The 23536-nt window shown below is 32.9% G+C and overlaps 1 protein-coding gene across 4 annotated transcripts in view; it reads left to right on the top strand.

Moving 5' to 3' along the window:
• LOC145248896 (protein Aster-B-like) overlaps nt 1-23536 on the top strand; it is a 465755-nt gene that overhangs the window by 152237 nt on the left and 289982 nt on the right. For 2 of the 4 annotated variants that reach the window (XM_080110669.1, XM_080110667.1), the window contains exon 2: nt 11024-11077. The exons of the other annotated variants lie outside the window; for them this stretch is intronic. In XM_080110669.1, coding sequence (XP_079966795.1) covers nt 11024-11077 — 54 coding nt within the window. The remainder of the gene's footprint in view (nt 1-11023; nt 11078-23536) is intronic. 4 annotated transcript variants of the gene reach the window in all.

Genomic DNA, 23536 nt, shown 5'->3' with positions numbered 1-23536 from the left:
TTCCATTTTTTTTTTTTTTTAATTTTCACTTTTTCACTGATTTTCCACGGCTAACGCCCAAATATAAAGTTTCATATGGGTTTGAATACCCTAAGTTTCATGTATGTAGACCAAAAACTGATTGAGGAATTTAGTAGGAAAAATTTTTTAAACAAAAATATATACATGCATACATCTATTACAATAGAAAAATGCGAGCATGAAAAGTAATATGGTTAAGCTTAAATATAAAAAAGTAAAGGACTAGTTGTTAAAACTGAAAAAGAAAGGACAAGATTTTCTAGTAAAAAATACATTTATAACTTAAAAATTGCAGTATTAAGAATTGATTATATAATGTTATAAATTGAATTTTTAAAAAGTCTTAATGCTGCAATATTTTAAGTTCTAAATTTATATTTTTTACTAGAATATCTTGTCCTTTTCTTTTCCAGTTTTAACAACTAGTCCTTTACTTTTCCATGTTTAAGCTTAACCATATTACTTTTCATGCTTACATGTTTCTATTGTAATCCATGATTTTTCCAGGCTTCCAATGAATTCACACTTGTTCTTTGTTTAATTTCAATCTTATTTTTTGTCCCCATAAACACATATGTAATGACAATGTACGGCACTCATCTGCTTTCAATACCCCCCCCCCAAAAAAAAAAATTTTTTTTCTCCCTTTCATGCTTTCATTCTCTCTGTTTCACTTTCCGCAACAGCAGTGAAATAGTAGCAACAGTAGTCGCTGAAGCGATGTGGTTGCTATGGAAGCCAGTCACAAAATGCGTCGCTCATCTCCTTACATATTTTTATGATTTTGAACACCAGAAAATTCATCATAACTTTTGTTTTACTGAACAAAAATTGAAATTTTTTTTTCCACAATATAGCTGAGAAGGTGATGTTTGAAATTTGGTCGTAAAATGAGTGAGCGGTGAAGCTTCAAAGCAGTTCTAAATCACTAAAACTGCCACTTAACCATATATTCAAACACGGTAGTGTTTGAATGATATAGAAATAGGTTTGTGTTTACTATAGCCTTTTTACGCAAATATAAATCATGTAGAATATCTGCATGAATATAATTACACGTAATAGTTAACTAAAGATGATCATCTTATAAGAATACCGAAAAAACTAATTGGGAATTAATTAAAATGAATGTTTAAAAGAATATGCAAATTTGCTAGATCTTTTACAGATGAATGCAATTCCATGACTCAGATAAGAAAGTTGTATTTTCTTTTTAAATAAATAAAAAAAGGGATTGTAATATGAATATCAATACAAAAAAAAATTATAGGAGTATAGATTCAATGATTTTTTTTTTTTTTTTTTTTAATTTTAATATAAGAATGGTTTTCGTATTATTTGGATGATATGTTTCGACCGATGTAACCGCTGATCTGCAGGTGTTTTTTGTTAACCTCTGGAATCCTTCTGTAAAATTCTAAAACTTGCGTGGAATTTTGAACGGAACCTTTTATTCAACCCATAGAGGTAGCATTCTCTTGTTTTATCAGTCATGACTAGGTAGAGGTCCTAAGTAATTTGAAGTTGTTTTTTGAGTATCCGATTAATATCGGCTATTATAATAAACATATGGTAGCAAAGAAAAAGGAGGCAAACATAATGAAATTTGACTGATTGTTCAAAATTACAGTAATGATAATTCGAAGTACTTGTTTTGTGTTGTACTCTCTTTAAGCTCAATGAAGAGTCACGTACGTTTGGTCATTTTTTTTTTTTTTTTTGTGGTGATAATATTTGAAAATTGGATAAAATGATTGATCATATAAGGAACAGAGATACTGTAGACATTGTGATGATAATTTTTATTGTTACAGATTGCAAAATTGCTACTACTCTGATTAATAATTACAACTCCTTGGCCTTCGGGACAAGATCAAAGTGTAGTATCTGTTCTTCAGATGCTGCACTTCTATTTGTTGTTCTTTCGGTGGAGGAGAAATCCTTCACGACTGAGACAATTTTTATTTTTGTACCTTTTCTCCACGTTAAAAAACGACCCTGGTGTCTAACTCTGTCCCGTGGGGAGGGATTGTAAATAGGTACTCTGATTAATAATAGTATTAATGATTGCATGAATTGGACAGTCTTATTTCTTCAAGGTGGACAAAAATGTATTTTATTTCTTTTTCTGTACAAGCATAGAAAATACGTTTGAAATATTGTTGGGTTAATAATTATTAGCGCTTTTTTTTTTCTTTTTTTTTCTTTGTTTAAATATGAGTCTTCTTTCACTACAAGTTAAATTATTTTTAAAAAGATTAACCCAATTAAGATATATCTATCTATAAGTGAGAATGTGTGTGTGTGTTTGAGGACACGAATTTTTGATCTACAGACTTGAAATTTGGTATATAGGGTATTCAAATATGCGGAAAATTTTTTTATCGATATTTATCCGGAAAAAAGGCTGCTAAGGGATAAAAAAATTTTTAAAAATGGTACTTACGGGTCATCGGATTTTTATCTGTTTGTCAACTGTTTCATAGCCATGCATGCACAGATCGTTCACATGACAGCTTTCTTATGTTAAGAATTAGTAGGGTTTAAAAGACTTTTTAAAGATTGTGTCAAGTTGGCTTAATGGTTACATACTTGACTTGCTGTCTTTAGGCTTTGGTTTCTATCTTAGCTTGAGTATTTTTTTTTTACTTACAAGACGTGAACTGTTTAGAAAAAACATTTACATGCATATGTCGCAGTTTCTTTTTATTTTTCCTTTTTTTTTTACTATATTAGGTGCAATATAACAATCAGTAGAGAATTGACTCTAATAATAAATGAGAAATCTGCATGAAGTAAATATATTTATGCATATTTTATGATCAAGTTACGTTAGATGGCCTGCTAGTGTGTGTGTGTGTATATATATATATATATATATATATATATATTTTAAAAGCGAAGTGGGGCATTTTTTTTTTTTTTTAAACCTTATAAAAAAAGATCGACTATAATGTAAAAAGAAACAGGATCGACTAAAAGTAAGAAAAATAAATTGAAAAGGGAAGAAGATCGACTAAAGGGGGAGAAAGAGAAAGAGAAAAGGGGAACGGTGAAGAAACTTGAAGTACTTTTCGCCGACTGTCTTCAGAAGTAAATGTCGGAATGAAATAATGTTGGCATGAAGTAATTTCTATGAGGGGAAAAAAAAAAAAAAAAACACCGCGTAGAAATTAACATGGTGGCGCCTGTTTAAAAACGTTCAATGAACGTATGTGGTCCATCTCTTTGCAAAGAACAGGTCTACAACAGTTTATTGTAAGGGCCTTCAAGAATCCGAGATGTTGAACAGACCTAACCCTGTGCAAAATAGAGAACCACTCCGGTGTGTACTCACTCGCACATTTAATTGAACTGGTCAGGTGATCACCGATCGCGGTAGCAGAAACACGTGATCGTGCAGAGGAGTCTAACCTACTCTGTCGTATATATAAAGGGACATGTTGGGAAATTCTGACCTCCAATCTGTGCCTCATATAGTCGATCTTTTTTTATAAGGTTTAAAAAAAAAAAATGCCCCACTTCGCTTTTAAACTATTACAATTCTGTTGTACTTCGAATTTAATATATATATATGGTACTTTGGCAGAATTTGACCCGGATCCTTGGGATTTTCTGCCAATTATGGTTAGGGCTCTACCGATTAAGCCAAGAAAAGTAACAGATGCAGGCGAATTTCAAAACAAACAAACCGGAAAATAGAAGTACAATAAATAACAAAAACTACACTAAATTTACTGAATATATATATTTATTTATTTATTTTTTATTATTTTTTTTTTTTCAAGAAAAGTTGCATCTTGTATTATTTTCTCTCATTATTTTTCTTGCAACTTTTTTTATCAATTTTTTTTTTTTTTTTGTCAAAAAAAGATGAATTTTTTTTAACCGTAAATTGTTAGGTGGAAGTACACTTTTTTTTCTTTTTTTCAAGAAAACTTGCATTTTTTTTTTTTTTTTTTTTTTTAAGAAAATTGGCAGTAAACTTTTTTCTTTTTTTTTTGTAAACAGAAATTTTTTTTATAAAAAAGATGAATGATTTTTATAAAAAACGTAAATTGTTAGGTGAAAGTACAGAAAAAATTTTCCGAGAAAATTTACTAATTATTATTTGTCAACAAATGTTAAAAATAAACAGAAAAAATACATCCCCATTGCCCAAAAATTAATTTTAAAAATTACATTTTTAATAGAAAAAACAAAACAAAAAAAATGTTGATTTAATGTTTAAACTTTTGAACAAAGCTCAGCTTAATCCAGTGATTGCCAGTCAAGCCCGAGCTATAATTGACAGAAAATCATGATTTGAGTCAAATTCTGCAAGAGTACCATATATATATATATATATATATATATATATATATATATATATATTACTTTTTCATCTGTCTCCATAATAAAACGTGGCATAACAAAGTTTAGCTGACTGTCAGCTAGAACTGAAACGTGTGTAGCCAATAATGTTTCTGCTTCTAAGAGTCAACACATTTTCAATTTCATATATATATATCTATATATATATATATATATATATATATATATATATATATATATATATATGATTACAAATTGCTCCCAGAATGTCATGTCATGTTTTAAGAAACATTTGTTTTTGTATTATTTTTTTAAGTTCTGTAAACGTTTTATTTTTTTAATTGAAACAAAAGTGGTTTATGTATATTTTTGCATAATCTCTTATCATTGAAAATATTGATTTATATATATATATATAATTTTTTGTTTTGTAAAGTTGTCTATTATATAAATGTCAGTTGGCTATATGTATGTTTCTCTGTTCAGCTAAAAGTTTAAAACTAAGTAAAGACCCACAACATTTGTTTTCTTGATTGGCATTACCCTAGATGTATAATATCTGAAAAATAAAAAAAATTCATTGATTGTTTGGAGGTCAACTAGACCAGGTTTCGTCAGGGTAGGTTTTTTTTTTCTCTCTCTCCAGCTATGTTTAATATAATCTATTATAAAAAGGTTGAAAGGGGGATGTTGGAAAACTGAGAAGGCCGGGGGGGGGATAAAGATATTGGTTGAGAGAGGTAAAAATTTAAATATAAAAATGTTACACTTTAAAACCTTTTTTTTTTTCTTTTATGGTCCTGGAAACCACCAGGTAGTATCGCTACTTAATTAATAATTGAAAACAGTAGATAAGTACCTGATGAGATATTATTCTATCAACAACCGTAATCTGTCACGTTTTTGTGAAAACATCTGTTTTGTTATCTGAATGCATTTTTTTTTTTTTTTTTTTTTTTGTAAATCGAAACAAGTCTTTATATAATCAGTAAAATAAATGGGTAATGTTGAAAACATTCCAATCGTAAAGAGTAATCCATCGCTTGCATTTGAATTGGATTTTCAAAATAAAATTATTTCACCTACTATTATGATATACAAGTACTTTCAAGAAATAATGATTTTTCAGATTCAAAGATCTAATGACACACTTAAATGTCCGACTTCATTATTTCTCATATATATATATATATATATATATATATACACATATATATATGCTCCTTTAGTCTTTGCTAGACCATGGATATCCACTGTAGGGGTGCCTGCGCGTTAAATTTTTGTGGCAGGAGGTGTGCAATCTCCAACCACAACTCTTCTGAGTCAACATTGTTAAATACCAGCGGCAAGTGGAGTGTATGTTCAGGATAACTGGAAACAAATGGCGAGATAAGCGGAGAGCACATACAGTGCCTAGAATTCCCAAATAGTCACCTATCTTGTACTAACCAGGCTCAACGTTGCTTAACTTCGGTGATCTGACAAAAACCAGTGTGTGAACGCGATTATGCCATATATTTTGTTTTTATCTGTTATATATATATATATATATATATATATATACACACTTTCTTTCTATTTTAATAAAGTGAAGTCGGTCGATTTCTCAAATTGTCATCAATAACTTTGAATCTGACGAAATATTTGATTCTGCTAATTATTCCTATTATATTCATGAACCATGTTCTTTGAGAAAAAAAATTGTATTGATTTATGCAGATTGTTTTAATCAGAATAATTTTATGATTCTTTTTTCTTTTTAGAATAGTAAATCATTAATACTCACCTTTCATCTAGTTTAAAGGCTTTAAAATCACTTTTGAATGTCATCCAACCTCAAAAATTTGCTGTGAAATTTTAAATTTGTAAAAGTTTGTCTATAATAAAGAGAAAATTCAATTATGTCCTTTCCAAAAGTGATTTTGAAGCCTTTTCATTGTATTTGTAAATAAAAATTTCTCGTTTCCCTGACTGTACGAGGGGCGTGCAATAAGTAATGCCCCTGACCCACTTCCCATTTCCCATAGCAGTAGAGGAACGAACCCAGAATTATGCATTTTTCCCATCATTTGATGCAGCTCTGGAGACCGTTTTTGTAGAACACCCCAGGTTGGTCCTCCAACCACAACGTGACTTCAAGGCTGCATCATCTGGGAAACGCGTTCCTTTCAAAAACAACTTCATGGCTGGGAAGAGGTGAAAGTCAGAGGGTGCAAGGTCAGGAGAGTAGGGAGGATGGGGCAGGATTTCATAACCACATGCCCATGCTTCTGATCTGGCGACATGCGAGTTGTGGACCGGAGCATTGTCCTGCAGGAGGAGGATACCTTTGCTGATCTTGCCCTACCTCTTGATTTTGATAGCTTCCCTTAATTTCCTCAAAAGTAAAGCATAATAGGCTCCTATAATTGTGGTACCCTTTGCCAGGAAATCTGTCATCACTACTCCGTCCTGGTCCCAGAAGACTGTGAGCATGACCTTGCCAGCGGAGGACTGCACCCTTGCCTTCTTTGGAGGTGGTGAGTCCAAGTGCTTCCACTGCATTGACTGGGCTTTGGTCATAGTGATGGACCCAGGTTTCATCCTGTGTAATCAGTCTTTTGAAAAACTTTGACTCATCTTCTTGGCACATCTCCAAATTCATCCTCGAGCACTCGACGCGTTCTCGCTTCTGGAATGGTGTGAGCAACCTGGGAATCCATCTGGCTGACACCTTATGCATATGCAAATGGTCATGAATGATAGTTTCCACAGACCCTGTACTAATCTTGACATCTTCGGCTATTTGGCGAATAGTAATGTGCTGATCTTCAAAAATGGCAGCCTCAACTTGACGGACAGATGCCTCATCAATGGCAGAAGGGGGTGGGCGACCAGGTCTGAGAGCTGTTTTTGCAGACTTCCGGCCATGTTTGAATTCATGATGCTAGCATTTTACAAGGTCATATGATAGGGCATTATCACCATAAGTTTCTTTCATTTCATCAAGTCTCCTATGGTGTGCGTCCTTTCAAATACAAAAACCGGATCACTGCTCGACATTCAACAGGCTCCATTTCACACCTGACTCAGTTCAAACACCTGTAAAACAGAAACCACAATTATTTCAGAGCTGTAATTTTCCACATAACCCGTAGAGATATAAATCATTGCACATGCAAAATTTCAGCTAGATCAGACAACTGGAAGTGGGTCAGGGGCATTATTTATTGCATGCCCCTCGTACCAACATGCAGAAATTTAAGTGTAATATGGACAAACATATTGTTGTCCAACACCTTTCATAGGTGGTCCTCTTATAAATCTGGTCTCTATCACAATAGTACTTTATGCTTCAATGGCAACATCCTTTGATTTGGGAGGAAACCAAATTAAAAAAAAAAAAATTAAAGTAAACATAAACAGTTATAGTTGTCATATCTCAATGCATTCAAACGGTGGCAATACTTTCGCTACTAAAAATAAAAATAAATTCTGGCTCAAATTAAAGTTGACATGCAAAAGTTATGTATTATGGTTCATTTGTATTCTTCACACAAAAGGAGAAATGGCATTTCTGATCTGAATAATCCAAATAATAAAAATCAATGTTTATCTGAAAAATGTAGAATGTTCAGTGTAATATTTTTTCTGAAATGTTTTTATGGAGAAGATGGTTTAAAAAAAAAAGATTTGCCCAAAGAAATATGAGGAATAATTTTGATAAACTTTGGTTTTTAATGAATGCAAAAAAAATTTTTTAAGTAGAAAAATACTTGTTAGAATGTCTCTACATTGTGTTTTCATATGTGAATATAAAGAACAAGGCAGATGAATGTGTATAGAATTCAAATAATATGCAATAGATAATAAACCGAAAAATCTGAGAAACTTTTACCTTCACTCCTGATCTGAAATGGAACACATACATCAAATCTGTTGCCAAGATCGCTGGAAAAACAGGAGAAATGAGAAACTTTTAAAACTATATGCAAACTCTGTTCAAATTACTTAACTGAATGAGGCTAGGCATTAAGTTATTAATTAAAACAGAATAACTTATGCATTTTTCCTTTTAAACACATGGCCCTCCACATAGGAATCCATGCAAAGTCTGAGTGATCACAAGTGCCTGGCATAAAGGTCAAAAAGGGGATATAATCCCAAGGAGCTGTAGGTATGCGTATCTGAAGTGATTTGTTTTTATGAGAGAAGATACACATACTTTCTTGGAACAAAATCCAAAAACGTATCAAACCCTGAGGAAGACTAGAAGGTAGTTAGCTGAAACATTGAGAAAATTAAAAAAAAAAATAAAAAAAAAAATGAATAACCTATCTATATGTGAACGTGTCTGTGTACATTTCCCTATGCAATAACTCTGTCAATTTTCAGTCTACAGACTCGAAATTTGATATGCAAGGTACTGAGATTTGGGAAAATCTTTGTAATCCGTTTTCAGCCAGAAATTTGGCTGTTAATTAAAAAAAATTCTGTTGAAAGAAAAAAACAATGCCGACTCAGATATTTTATTTATTTGTTTTATTTGTTTGTCTATTTGCGACGTAACGGCTATGTTACACCTTCAGAAGACTTAGAGCTGTTTATTACTTAGCACCTTATCCGTTATGCTACAGGTCCTTGTTGAATTTTAGGAGCTTGAAACCTATTTTTGTTTTAGTTGTGTAGTCTTGGTACTTACTACTATAGATATTATGTATTACTATATATGGTTGTGTAGGTATGAAACACTAGTATTCATTTTAAAAAATATTATAGTTATAAAGCATCTTTAAGAAATTTAAATTTGAGCCCTATTTAGGGAATTAAGAAAAAGCATTTAACTTTAGCGAAAATGTATCATGCCATCTTTATCATTGAATATTTTTGACTGAATGCCTGCCGAAATGGCATTTGTAGATACTTAATTTCCTACCATTTATGTGTTAATTGCTGGCGGCTTGGAGAAAAGACGCTAGCCTACGAAGCCAAGGGTGACTTTGTGACTGGGAGCAAGTCTCTTGACCAGCAGCGATTATTACTTCTTACACTGATGATTGTATAAGTATGAAACACTGTTGTCTGTGTGTGTGTGTGGTATATATACTAGCATTTCAGCCTGGCGCTGCCTGGGTGTTTGGAGGTGTATGTTGAACAAAAAAAAAAAAAAGCGGTCAATTTTTTTTAACTTTGACCCCTATTATGACCCCTTAACATTTATTGTTTGGGGCTCGAATCAAGTTATTAAGTTAGGTTCATGTCCAAGGAACCTATATCTAAAATTTCAAATGTTTAGACCCAAAATTGTCGGAGGAGTTTGGTAGAGTTCTCAAAGGTCAAATCTTTGAACTTTGACTCTTTAACAGCCAAATTTCTGGCCGAAAACGAATTAAAAAGATTTTCACAAATCTCAATACCCTGTATATCAAATTTCGAGTCTGTAGACTGAAAGTTGACAGTTATTGCGTGGGGAAATGTACACACACACACTTTCACTTATATATATATATATATATATATATAGTCAATATTTATTTTAAAATATTATATAAACTAATATATATATATATCAGTTGAACCCCAGATATACTGGCCCTAGGATACGTTTTTTTCAGGTTACGATATGGAATGTTTTTCTGGCCCCTGGATACAGTATTTGCCCCATCTTACGGTGTTATTTATAATATTATTTGATTATATACCATATATTTCGGCATATAAGACGACCATCAGATATGACAAGGTACAAAATTGGAGCAAATTGTTATAAATTTATCATATATCGGTTGTATAAGACAACTGCTAAATCACAAAATCATGTTTATTTAACCTAAGCTAGAGATTGCAACATCCAGTATCTTATGAAATATTGTTTTTTAAAGATGATTTTTTTTTTAAACTTTAAGGGTCGTCTTATACGCCAAAATATATGGTACATGTGTATTATATACTGTACTGTATTTTGTTACTAATTTTTAATGCTGTATCCCGGGTTTCTACTGTATAAGTGTTGGGATGATTAATCAGAATCGGAAAAATGTGTGCATATTTTCTGATGCCGAAAACAATTCCTTTAATTTTTTTAAATTTGATTTTATTTAAAAGCAGAACATTCTTCTGTAAGTAATAATAATAAAATAAATATTTATTTATTTTAAACTACCAATAAAGATAAAATCTACAGATCATCCTCCACAAGTATATTTTTACGTTTGAGAAAATATCTGTGTATTTAACACGTGTTTTTATGATAATCAGGAAAAAATAGCAACTTTATAATTAAATATTTAGAGACTTGAATCAAAATTGAAAATTGTATCGGAACCATCCCATCACTTATATATATATATATACACACACACACACATTAATGTCGGAGGTTACATAGGCAGAAACGTTGTGAGAATAACATTCGAAGTCAGAACAGTAGTTTGATAATTTAAATTTGGATTATTCTATTTTCATCTCAAAATTCCGAAACAAAAATTCTAATAACTATTAACAAAATCATTTAATAATTATTTTCAGCATAAAATAATTCTGTAAGTTTTTTTTTACCTGTTATATATATATATATATCTCATTATGATTATTCATGATTACCTACCATAGTATACATTATTGATTATCATATATATTTTTATGACGAATCTTTCTTTCACAAACAGAAGAACATTGTTTCGATAATTTTTAATTTTCCTTTATCCAGTTCTGTGTCTGAAGGTCAACCATTAATGATATTTTTGACACCACCCACTCCATGGTAAGTTCTCTTAAGTTGGTGATCAGTTCTGTGGTGTTTGTGTTTTGGCTGCAGGTTTCATCTGGTGGTAGCTCTTCTTCTTTGCCGCTCGATCATGGCTTTAGATGCATTCAATCAACTTTCTATCTCCTCACTTTTTTGATTAGTAGATTGGCCATGCAAACAAACCGTTACTTCCTCGCATGATTCTGTCCATTTGTTCCTTCTTTATCTTATTTGCTCTCTTTAATAGCATTCTTTTTTCTATTATACTAATTGGTTAGTGAGTGGTTCATCTTTCTTTTTTCTTTTTTGTTGTTTGATCCTATTTTTTCTCCCCTTATCCTTGTTTTTGTCTGCTGTGAAATTGTAGGAAATATAGTTACTAAAAAATAAAAAATGATTATAAAAAAAAGAAGTTCTACTCTTCAAAATGTTCCATTTTTTTTAAGCTGATACTTAGCTCATAAAACAATCACACTAAGCTCTTTCGTTCTATTCAATATATTGCATTTGATAAAACCAAGTGGTAACAACTATGTTCTTGTTTTTTCTATTAATAAAATAATCCAATTTATTGTTATGCAATTAGAAAATAATTTAACTAATTTGATTTTTCTCAATGAATTTCAATAAAAAATAATTTTGTGTCTTTGAACCTTTTTTAAAAACTTTTGAAAGACAAAAAAGAATACATAATTTGTTTTGAAAAAAATTTTTTTTTTTATTAAGCATTATCTATAAAAACAAAAACAAAAAAAAAAACACAAACATGATTATAGTAAACCCACTCCTTGTATAAAATGTTTGACAAAAAAAAAAAAAAAATGACTAACAAGACAAAATTACGGTAGGTGGTTTTTATTTTTATGATTTCCAATTATTTATTTTGCTATTTTCTGTTTTGTACTGTTAAGATTTGATCATCAACGACGCTCTGCATAAATACGGCGGTTGACATCATGTTCTAAGCAAAGCTGATCAGATGCTTAGCTACGTCCGGTTCACAATCTGTACAAGTACCGTTTTGCTTAATCAACTAAAAAAAAAAGCTTTCAACAAAATATATAAACATTGATTTGTTCATCAATCTTTCACTTGGTGATACAAAAATTTGTCAGATTTGCTTCTGCAGACACCTTGAATTTTCTGATGGCTAACGTTCTTTTCTTAAAATGTATGTTCTGAACGTCATTTCTGCCAATTTTGGTGCTTGTATCACTAAGTGAAAGATTCTTATGGAATATTGAGGTAACCTGCCCCACTGAAAGTTAATAAAAACGTATTGTGTTATTTACCTTCTCTCTAGGAGAGGTTAGGACACAAGGTCAGGCGTGGTTTTGAAAAGCCAGCACATAAGGTTCTAACAAATTGTTCAGACCTAATACCAACCCACCAAAAATACTGAATGAAATTTTCAAGCTGATAAAACTAAACCAAATATTCGAATGCCTGGGGGAAAAAAAAAAAAAAAAAAAAAAAAAAAATGACATCTACTATAAAATTTAACACGCTTTAAAATACACAAAAGAAGGAAATATGTGTGTAAGTGTATTTATATAAATGGGTATACGTGAGTGTGTGTGTGTATATGTATATATATATATATATATATATATATATATATATAATCTCCAATGCTCCTCACTCTGGATACTTTTTGGCATGAAATGACCATGAAGGTTGAAATAGTGTTAAAATTAATCAATCAATCAATCAGCATTAAGGATTAGCACGTTCTGGTCTCCTGAAATACCTGAGGAGCCCAGTTGGTATTCCTCAGTAAGGGAATCTCAGGTGATTAGCTATAAACCAACGCCTTTCTCAAAAAGAAAATAACACCTAGAACAGTGGACTTCTATAGACTGAACAAAACTATATTTCAGCTCGACAGAAGAGAGCTAGAAGAAACCATAATGGCCAACTGTCAGACAGATCGTTGAGGTTGTATCTTTATCAGTGGAATAATGCCAGGACTTAAATGGAATTGAACATAATAAAAGCAATTAATACATTTGTTCATATAATAATAATATAGTATATATATATATATATATATATATATATATATATATATATATATATATATTCCAGTTGTTGCATGTGGGAGGACAGTGACATCTCGCTGAACAAAAAAAAAAAAAATGCAAAACTAATGTTATATAATCTTACCTGAGTAGAGTAGGATACACATCCTATTAGAAACCGTTTGTAAATGTAATATTCCCCAAGAACTTCCTCCTCCGTAGGAGGAAACTGTCTCAACTTGTCTATGGTGTGTGCTACACCAGAAGTAGAGATAGTATGGAGTTCAAGCTTGCAACCCATACTTGAAGGACGTTCCACATCTCAAATGTGTACAATGCCTGTCATGCTTATTTACAAGAAGTGTCTTCTATGACTAAACTTACACGTGAATAATGAAGACAGCAGAATGACCTAACCCTAAAGTACAGTCACGAATGGGGAAACTCAATCTACCTGTTGACTATATTCACCCTGTCGTCATACTGACGCCTCTGATCATACCCACAAGCTGTTCCTTTGATCATTTCAACTCCGTAAGCAAATAGACTGCTTACTTGGTCCATATCACTGCTCCATGGAAAAGACTTCTCCAGGATATAGTCCAGCATAGCATTACAATCACATTCAAGAAAACCTTCAGGGTATATTTACTTTTTTCTTTTTACATGACAGTATGCATTTTTACAATTTTTATTAAATTTTCATTTGATTAGAAAGGAATCATAGATTCTTCTGTTAACGTTTCATTGGTGATTTACATTTCTTGTCGACAATCTTTATGTAAACAAAAGGGAGTTGTATATTCTGTAAATGTCTGGGATGGAGCACCTAAAACGGCTAGTTATCTTTAATACATCCAAAACCAAACTTCTGTCTTTCCACCACCAATGCTCAGATGCCGTCTTTTCACCACCAATGCTCAGATGCCGTCTTTTCACCACCAATGCTCAGATGCCGTCTTTTCACCACCAATGCTCAGATGCCGTCTTTTCACCACCAATGCTCAGATGCCGTCTTTTCACCACCAATGCTCAGATGCCGTCTTTTCACCACCAATGCTCAGATGCCGTCTTTTCACCACCAATGCTCAGATGCCGTCTTTGTTACAGTTAATATGAATGGCTCTCGCCTCGATGAAGGACTCACCTTCGACAAACTTCTGAGACTGACCTTTACCCTTGAGCTGAAATGGAAGAACTACATCAGATCTGTTACCAAAATCACTGGAAGGATGGTTGGTTCGTTTTAACGCTCCAAAAAATATCTTACTCTCAATGCAATCCTTTACCTGTACAAGAGTCAAATACTCTCTAAGATGAAGTACTGTTGCCACATCTGGGGTGGGGCCCCTAAAAGCACCCTTCCCTGCCTTGACAGGTTACAAATCCATTTCTGAAATTTAGCGGACGATGACCTTTTCGCTTTCCTACTCGTTTTTTCTCACAAGAGATGTGATTCTCTCTCTGCTCTACCGATACTTTCATGGTTGGTGTTCGACTGAGCTCCCCATAAAAAGTTTACAACAAATACTCACCTAGCTAAAACCAACCTTTTAACAACTTTCCTCAATTTTGATCTATGCCCAAAACTAAACAAAAATCCCATGAGCAGAGTGTCTTTGCTAGAACTGTCAGTCTGTGGAACACAATACCGTTTGTCTGCTTCCTGACTGACTATAACATGGTCGTCTTCAAGTCTAATATGAATAAATTCTTGTTGAGGCATCCATTTAGATAATTTAGACCTACCCAAGTTCAACCATGACTGATCTCATTTTATCATCTAATTAACACTTAACCCTTATCCTTGAGTGACCCCTTGGCCTTGATAGTGGTGACCCAAGTAAAAAAAAACAAACAAATGAAGCACTTTTTAGTTTTGGTAGGCAATCACCTAAAAATTGTGTCTCACTAAAAATCATTGGTTTCCATCACCCGACTGGGTTGGTGTCAGAAAGAGCATCTAACCATAAAAATCTTGCCTTAACTAAGGAAATGAATTACAAAAAAATAAAAAAATTATTTTTCAGGTTACCTAATTTGAACCGTCCAAGCTCCAGTCTATGCCCCCCCCCTGCCAAACGTTCACAAAAAGATACTGGTCTATCTGAAACTACTATCAATAATTTCCTCCCACTCTTCATCTGTGACTAAACCTAAATGTGGATTGCCTAAGCAAGGCTCCTTCTTTAAAACTACCTGCCTGTGGAACTCTGTTCCGTTTGTCTACTTTCCAGCTGACTACAATATGATCGTCTTTAAGTCCGACATAAACAAGTTCTTGATGAGCCATTCGCTTAAGTAATCCAGTTTATCAAATTTACATTACTAACGATTATTATATTGTCCCATTGACTACTGTACACTCATTAACCATTATCCTTGAGTGGCTTCCAGGACTTGATAAGTGGTGACTCCTTTGTTTAAAAAAAAATAAAAAAAAGACGTGGACAGAGATAGATTAGTTTGGAGATTAATTTTTAAAAGCCATCCAATTCATGCCAGCATATAAAATGGATATGAAACCGAATATGATTATAAAGATTCTATTGAATGTATAATCTTATCTTAAGCTCCATTAAAATTTGAATATTACTCCTTGATGGTTACTTCTTTTCGTTTGCCTTTGTGGCTAGAAACAAAGTGTACCGTTTGTTCTGATACTATTTTTTTACCTTTTCAGTGAAGGAGAAATTTTTCTAGACCGATGCAGTTTTTATTTTTGGCAAGACTCGATGACCCCTTTTGGGACAGCTAGACCCCCCGCCCCCTCACACACACACACACACACACACACACACACACGCACATTAAAAACTGACTTTATATCTAATTCTGGCCTCATAGGAGAGGCAAGTAAATTGGGACTCCTGATGGAAGTTTGTTGTAAGATTTTCTTGGAGGAACAAATAAAACAGAACTGCTTATATAAGCTATTTAAACAATATAAATAAAAAAAATAGTGTTCCGCTAAAAAAAATTCAGAACCTTCACCCACCCACCCCGCCACTCATAAAAAGAAAGAAAGAAAAATCTGTATGATGCATATATATATATATATATATATATATATATATTGTACACGAAAAATCATGTTAGTTAATCAAATTTTTCTTAATGAGAAAATTAAATTAAAAGGATAAAGTACGAGTGAGAATCTCATGATTGCCATCTTGAATTCAGTCTAATGTAACAATTAAGATAACTCCAAATAATTCAAACTTTTGCAAGAATTTTAGAAAATCATTTTTACCATAATCATTTTTAACATAATCATTTTTAGGTGTAGGTGGGTTTTCCTATCCCTCCCACTTTCCTTACTAAAAATAAAATTATTGCACAATTTGTGATTTTTGGTGTATGATATTTTCTTTTCATCACAAGTAGGTACATCTTAATAATTTTTTTATGAAAAATTATTTTACTAGAACAATTTATTATTATTAATTTTGATTTTTGGTGTAAGTTTTCTTTCTGTTATGGGTAGGTACTAGTGATAGAATGATTCCAATATTTTTCCCTCTTCTGATACAATTACCGATTCCATACTAAATTCTCGATTCCAATCTATATAATACTAAAAGTCTATGGATCTTGTATGTTTGCAATCAGATTTCCGGTTTTCAACATCCGGTTGCGCATGCGTAAATAGCAACGTCTTCAATCCGTTATTCCAATTCCGGAATTTTTATATCGCTTTTAATACAAACAATTTCATTTAATTTGATCAAATAGTTATTTATATATACAAATAATACATAGATTCATAGATAATTATAATATATATTATAAAATCTATTTATCTATGAATCTATTAATAATATGAAATATTACCCTATACAATTTATGGAAAGAAAACACCTCTCACTTTCCCTCTAATAGATTTCAACACTCCTACTCCCTCTGTTTTCGTTACGTACGCGAGAAATAAGTACGTGTATGTGTGAGAGAGAGAAAAAGAGAGCGATGTAAAACTGGATAGAGTTATCCCCCTTAACTAATGCAGACCTTTTTACTAGAGGGCGTTATTACAAAAAAAATTTCTTTTTCTTCTTCCCATGTTTTTTAAAGTTACATTTTATTTTCATTTTCTATTTAAAAAGCCATTATTAACATGCGGAGAGTGTTTTTTTTATTATTCTGTACTTTCAACTAACAATTTCATTTAAAAGATGATATATAAAAATTTGAATTTAACTATAATAAGGATTATGATACCTGTTCAGTGCATATTTACCTATAAGTATGACCAACCACTTCTAATTCAGTAACTGTAATTTAAAAAAATTAACAATTATATTAAACAAAACGACTCATAGAAATCTATCTATATTCTTTTTTCATTTTAATATACTTTCATAGAAATGCTTCTGTTATGTAAAAAAAAACTATTTTCTTTATGCCACAAGTGTCACGCTCATACATGAATTCCATAGCTAATATAACGTACTGACCCAACGGGTCACGGGTGGTCTAGTTCTTTATAAATCTCTAAATATTTAACTATAAAATGGTTTGAATAAAATAAATATGTATTAGATACATTTGAAGCCAAAACAATGCATTATTACAAAATAGATATTTATTTTGTTTGAAAATCATATTGAAATTTATAAATATATTTCGAAGATACACTTCATCATCAGTATGTCTTCTTTTTTTTTTTTTCTATGCTGCAACAGCAACAATGGAAAAAAAAAACATACTGATGATGAAGTGTATCTCCGAAATCTATATATCTATAAAAGTGAACGTGTCTGTCTGTCTGTGTACATTTCCCTACGCAATAACTCTGTCAATTTTTAGTCTATGGACTCGAAATTTGAAATACCGGGTACTGAGATTTGGGAAAATCGATGTGACGGGTGTCAGCCAGAAATTTGGCTTTTAAGGGGTCAAATTTCAACGATTTGACCTTTACGAACTCTACCAAACTCCTCCGACAATTTTGGGTCTAGACACTTGAAATTTTAGATATAGGTTCCTTGAACCTGGATCTAACTTAATAAAGTGATTTGAGCCCGAAACTATAAATTTTAAGGGGTCATAATAGGGGTCAAATTAAAAAAAAAATTCTCTTTTTTTTTTTTTTTTTTTGCTCAGCATACACCTCCAAACACCCGGGCAACGCCGGGCTGAAATGCTAGTATATTTATAAATTTCAAACAAAATAAATATCTGTTTATTTTGTAATAATGCGTTGTTTTGGCCTCAAATGTATCTAATACGTATTTATTTTATTCAAACTCAACCAGCGCTTCTATCAAGGAACACAACCATTAGTATAAAATGGTTATTTTTTTCTTTGATTACCATAGAAACATGTTAAATGTGCATATATTTTCTAAAACGTAAACCGACACTTGTGGGAGAGGGTGATCTATAAATTTTAGCATTACTGGTCGTTTAAAACAAACCTTTATTTTATTATAACTACCAGCAGTGATAGATTTTGTTTTAAACAAAATCAAATGAACAGATAATTAAAGAAATCGTTTTTGGCATCGGTAAATAGGCACAAATTTTTACAATTCTGAGTAATCGTCCCAAAACGAGGATTCCATGAACAAAGCTTCTTTCTTAGAACTGCACGCCTGTGGAACTCTGTTCCGTCTGCCTGCTTCCCACCGGACTACAACTTGGATGTCTTCAAGTCCAATGTTAACAAATTCCTAATGAACCGCCCCCTTAAGTAAACACTTCATCAAATCTCCACACTAACGTAATGTACTTGCAATAACCCTTATCCCTGAGTGGCTTCCGGGCCTTGATAAGTAGTGATCACTGTGTAAAAAAAAAAAAAAAATACTGCTAGGTACGTCATAAAGATTCTTTCTTTTTTTTTTTTTCTTTTATTTATTTTTATTAGGCGAGGGGCAATCTTGGAGAAGTGCCAAAAATATTATTGAATGCTTAGCAAATAGAATGAAGAGTATATGATCAAATATTTTTTTCATCTGAACTTCATAGGATTTGGTTGTTTTTAAAATTAGATACCCACGTATAAACAGCACATAGGATTGTCTTCATTTATGTTTAAACTAATGTAAACAAGAATTCCAAACATTTATTTTTCTTTTCATCATGTTGTCAAAAAACGTTTTCTATTTTATTCAATATTTACAAATAAAAACTCAAATGTCCTTTCCAATTAATAACCAAAATGAAATTTAAAACAAATATATTAACATTTTTCTGGAAGAAAACAAGGTTTACTGTCAACAGCAATGCAAATTGATATCCAATAATCACAATATTCATTACATATACACATATAAATGGACTAGCAGGGAGACGCGACGTTGCTCGGGATTGAATGATGATCAATGAATGTTTCACACTCTCATTTTTATTGTCATCGAAATTGTTGAAATCGTCCATTTTTTTTAATCATGCACCTGGAGAAAGTTTCACATACTTCCTCTGCAGTGACTTAGTCCACAATACATTGTAGCCTAAATTGCTCTGTAGAGAACCTACTGCTGATATGATATTATTTTTATATATGACTTGAATTAAAGTTTATAATGCAAAAGTCAAGTATCATGGTTCAGTTATACTCTACACAGAAACATTCATATCGAATGCACCTCGTCATAATCAAAGAACCTACTGTTGATTTTATATGTCTGACCTTTTGGCTTGTGTAGTAATAAAATTTCTCAAATTCACTTGTGATGTTAGGCTGTATAAGGCATTAACTTAGTCAAAATCGCCTATTCCTCCTTTTGGATTTTTTCGATTATCAATATTTATCAAAGACATTCAAATGCAAAACCTATCTAAGAACACTGCCAGATACATAAAGTAAATTTGTGTAAAGTTTCATAAAAAATCAGCCCAGCTGTTTTGGAGTCCATAGGGAACGAACTTTCACACACACACACACACACTCACACACGCACAATGTTTCTTTTATATGATAGTGAACAGATAGAAATCTGCTCTAATGCTACATTTATTTGATTCTGGTCTTGGTCAGTGAGTGAGAAATCCTTCTAGATTAAGGCAATTATTTTTGTTCCAATCCAATCTTTTGGGAAACTAGATTTTCCTCACATTAAAAACTGACCTTGTGCCTAACTTTGTCCTCATGGGAAGGCAAATTAATAGGATCATGTCTCGTCTTTCAATTTCTTTACAGTAAAATTTGTATAATTTTACTCTAACGAATGGATTTTATATGAACTATATTGGAAGCTTTCAGACGAGATTATTTTTAAGAATTTGAATTTATACCGATTGATTAAAGAAAGGGTGTGAAAAATGGTTTGTTATTTTTTAATAGCATATACCTAGTAAAATTAATTCCTGGGAAGGTTATTAGAAGCTCATTTGAAATTTTTAATGATGCGATTGTAAATCATTTTAATAACAAATAAAAATAAAGTATCTGGCCTTCAGGCTAAGATCACAATTCCTGCGGTTGGAAGCATCTTTCCCAACCTCAAACACGACCCTTTGGTTGAAGGCCATTGCAGGCTGAGTGAGGAATCAAAGTTCTGCATCAGGAGCCAGTGTCCTCTCACAGCCTAGTACGAAACTTTATTGGGAACTTGTGGTGGGTACAGCTTCGGATCCCCTTCGGTAGTGGCTAGAATCATCGAAGGAGATCTGCTCACAGTAAAATCGGGCTTATTTCAACAACTTTGTTTTTCCTGATCTGGTGGCTTGTCCGAAATGCACGGCACCTCTTTGCCAAACTTCATAAGGAATATCCAAACATTACTCCTTGGTGTCTGCACTGCAATGACAGTTAAGTTGAAATGTCCCAGCAGGCCTTCTTCTATTGCAGCAAACTCTGGCGACTAAGGAAGTATGTCAAAGAGGTAACGGCTCGCATCAATGCCAAGCACGTGTTTGAAGCCACTTACGTTATTGACAACATTTATCCGCCGATGCCTAGGGAGAAAAGAATGTTTTTTTCTGGCTATCTTAGCAGTAGCGAGACTGGTGATATGGGTCACACGCCTCAAAGAGATCTACGAGAGGACATCTATTTTGGTTTGTGATCTCATGGTTTACTTTAAACATATGCTTAAAGTGAAGATTAGATGTGATTGAAGGAGATTGTCTTCAGTGGACTTCGATAGGAGGTGGATGCATGACACTAGTTTGTGCATCTGTCGATGAACCAGGTACAAGCACATATTCTCTTCTTGAGTATGACACATGCAGTCCTGGGTTTTACGGTACCCATCCTGTAGATATAAGCTAGTAAGTGTTAAAAAGACTCTTAGTTGGTGGTACAGATGAGATCCTGGTCCTACTTTGTTTTTTGGTGCTAGAGAGCCTCCGAAGATGCCCAACCTCCACATTTTTTTGCTCCCCTGGTCTTCCTCCACAGGTCTTATTTCTTGGGGGTCACTTTCCACCGCCTATTAGTCCCTACTCCCTTCTAGAGACTGGCCTACTTGTTTTCGGCTTCCTGGAAAACAGCGAGCATTCTAGCACTTAGACAAGTGTTGGAAGAGACCTTACTAACATTCTAGCACTTAGTAAGGTCATTTTATTTAGTTCCAACATTTATTTTTGGGGTGTTTTATCTAGATTTTCCCCACTATTCATCTCACACATTCTATACTAAGACAATTTTTATTTTTGTTCCTATCCAGAGTGCCCCTTTTTGGAGAGCTGGTTTTCCCCCATGTTAAAAACGATCTTGTGTCACATTTTGCTTTTGTGGTAAAGCAAATACTGTATATTTCGACATACAAGGCGACCGTCAGATAAGACAAGGTACAAAATTGGAGGAAATTTTCATAAATTTTTAATATATCGGTATTATAAGACGACTACTAAATCACAAAGCCATGTTTGTTTAGCCTAGGCTAGAGATTGCAACACCCGGTATCTTATGAAATATTGGTTTTTAAAGATGAATTTTTTTTTTCTTTCTTTTTTTTCTTTTTTTTTCTTTCTTTTTCTTTCTTTTTTTCTTTTTTTTCTTTCTTTTTTTCTTTTTTTTCTTTTTTTTCTTTCTTTTTTTCTTTTTTTTTCTTTCTTTTTTTCTTTTTTTTTCTTTCTTTTTTTTCTTTTTTTTTCTTTCTTTTTTTCTTTTTTTTTTAACTTTAAGGGTCATCTTATACACGGAAATATACGGTAAATATCATTTTAGTAACAAAAGTCTTGGAAATTTTATCAAAAAAATAAATAAAATAAAAAAAAAAAACTGAACTTCTTATTTCAACTTTTCCTTTCTTTTTTCACTCCAGTAACTTAAGCTGTAACTGTGATTAACTTTTCATCCCAGATCCATTTTTATTCAACAGATGAATAACTGTATAGAGTGATTTGGTTGTGTGTCAGCCAATCAAGCTCCTGAGCGTTTTTTAATACTCTTAACTGAACTATTTACAATAGCGGCCAGAGCTGTCTGCAACAGATGTATTGTCAATGTCGCTGATAAAATGGTTGGATCATTCTACTGCTCCAAATCCTCTCCAGTATGAGAGCTAAATACGTCCTAAGATGGAGTACTGTTGCCACATTTGGGGAGAAGCAGCTAAAAGTATCTTTTGATAGGGTTCATAACTGGATTTGAAATCTAGTAGATGAAGCCCTCTTTCCCACCATATTTTTTCTCACAAAAAAGATGAGTCGAGTCTATCTCTGCTCTGTTATCTTCATTAGAGGTGCTCAACTGATCTATCTTTGGTCTCCCTTCTCTGTAGACCATTCGCAACCCACATTTATCTAGCTATAACTGCCAACAATTTCCTTTATCTATCCATGCCTAAAACTAAGTGCAAATTCCGTGAACAAAGTTTCTTTTCTAGCAGTACCAGCCTTTGGAACGCAGTATCGTGGGGCTGCTTTCCAGCTGACTACAACATGATCGTTTTCAAGTTTAATGTAAAACAAGTTCCTGTTGATCCGTCCTTTTGAATAAACAGACACTACCAAGTTCCATCATCACCAATCATCAGTGTTGTCTCGCCGGTCACTTAATGCCTGTTAACCCTTATCCTCGAGTGGCCTTTGGGCCTTGATAAGCTATCAGCTACTTATCTGCTGACACAGATACAGTGTAAAAGCATTATGTTCAGATGACACTATTTTGGTAGCTTCCTTCAGTCTTGACAGACTATGGATAACCACTGTACAGGTGCCTGCATATGGAATTTTTGTGGCAGTAGGTGTGCAATCTCCAACCACACTTCTCCTGAGTCTGCGTTGTTAGATACCAGTAGCAAGTGGAGGTTCAGGATGACTGGAAACGATGCCGAGATAAACCGAGAACACATACAGTGCCTAGAATTCTCAAATGGCCACCCATCTGGTACTAGCCAGGCTCAACGTTGCTTACCTAGGTGGTTTGATGAGAACTGGTGTGTTAACATGATTATGCCGTATATATGACACACACACACACACACACTTTCCTCGTTGAACACATACGAATTTTGTACCCAAGAAAATGAATTGAATGATTTTAAACAAAGCATAGATA

Source organism: Euprymna scolopes, chromosome 27 (assembly GCF_053919585.1).
Source record: "Euprymna scolopes isolate OS-2025 chromosome 27, ASM5391958v1, whole genome shotgun sequence".
Classification (NCBI taxonomy): Eukaryota; Metazoa; Mollusca; class Cephalopoda; order Sepiida; family Sepiolidae; genus Euprymna; species Euprymna scolopes.
The sequence above is the reverse complement of the archived record's forward strand: the minus strand, read 5'-3'. Positions and strand labels throughout refer to the sequence as shown.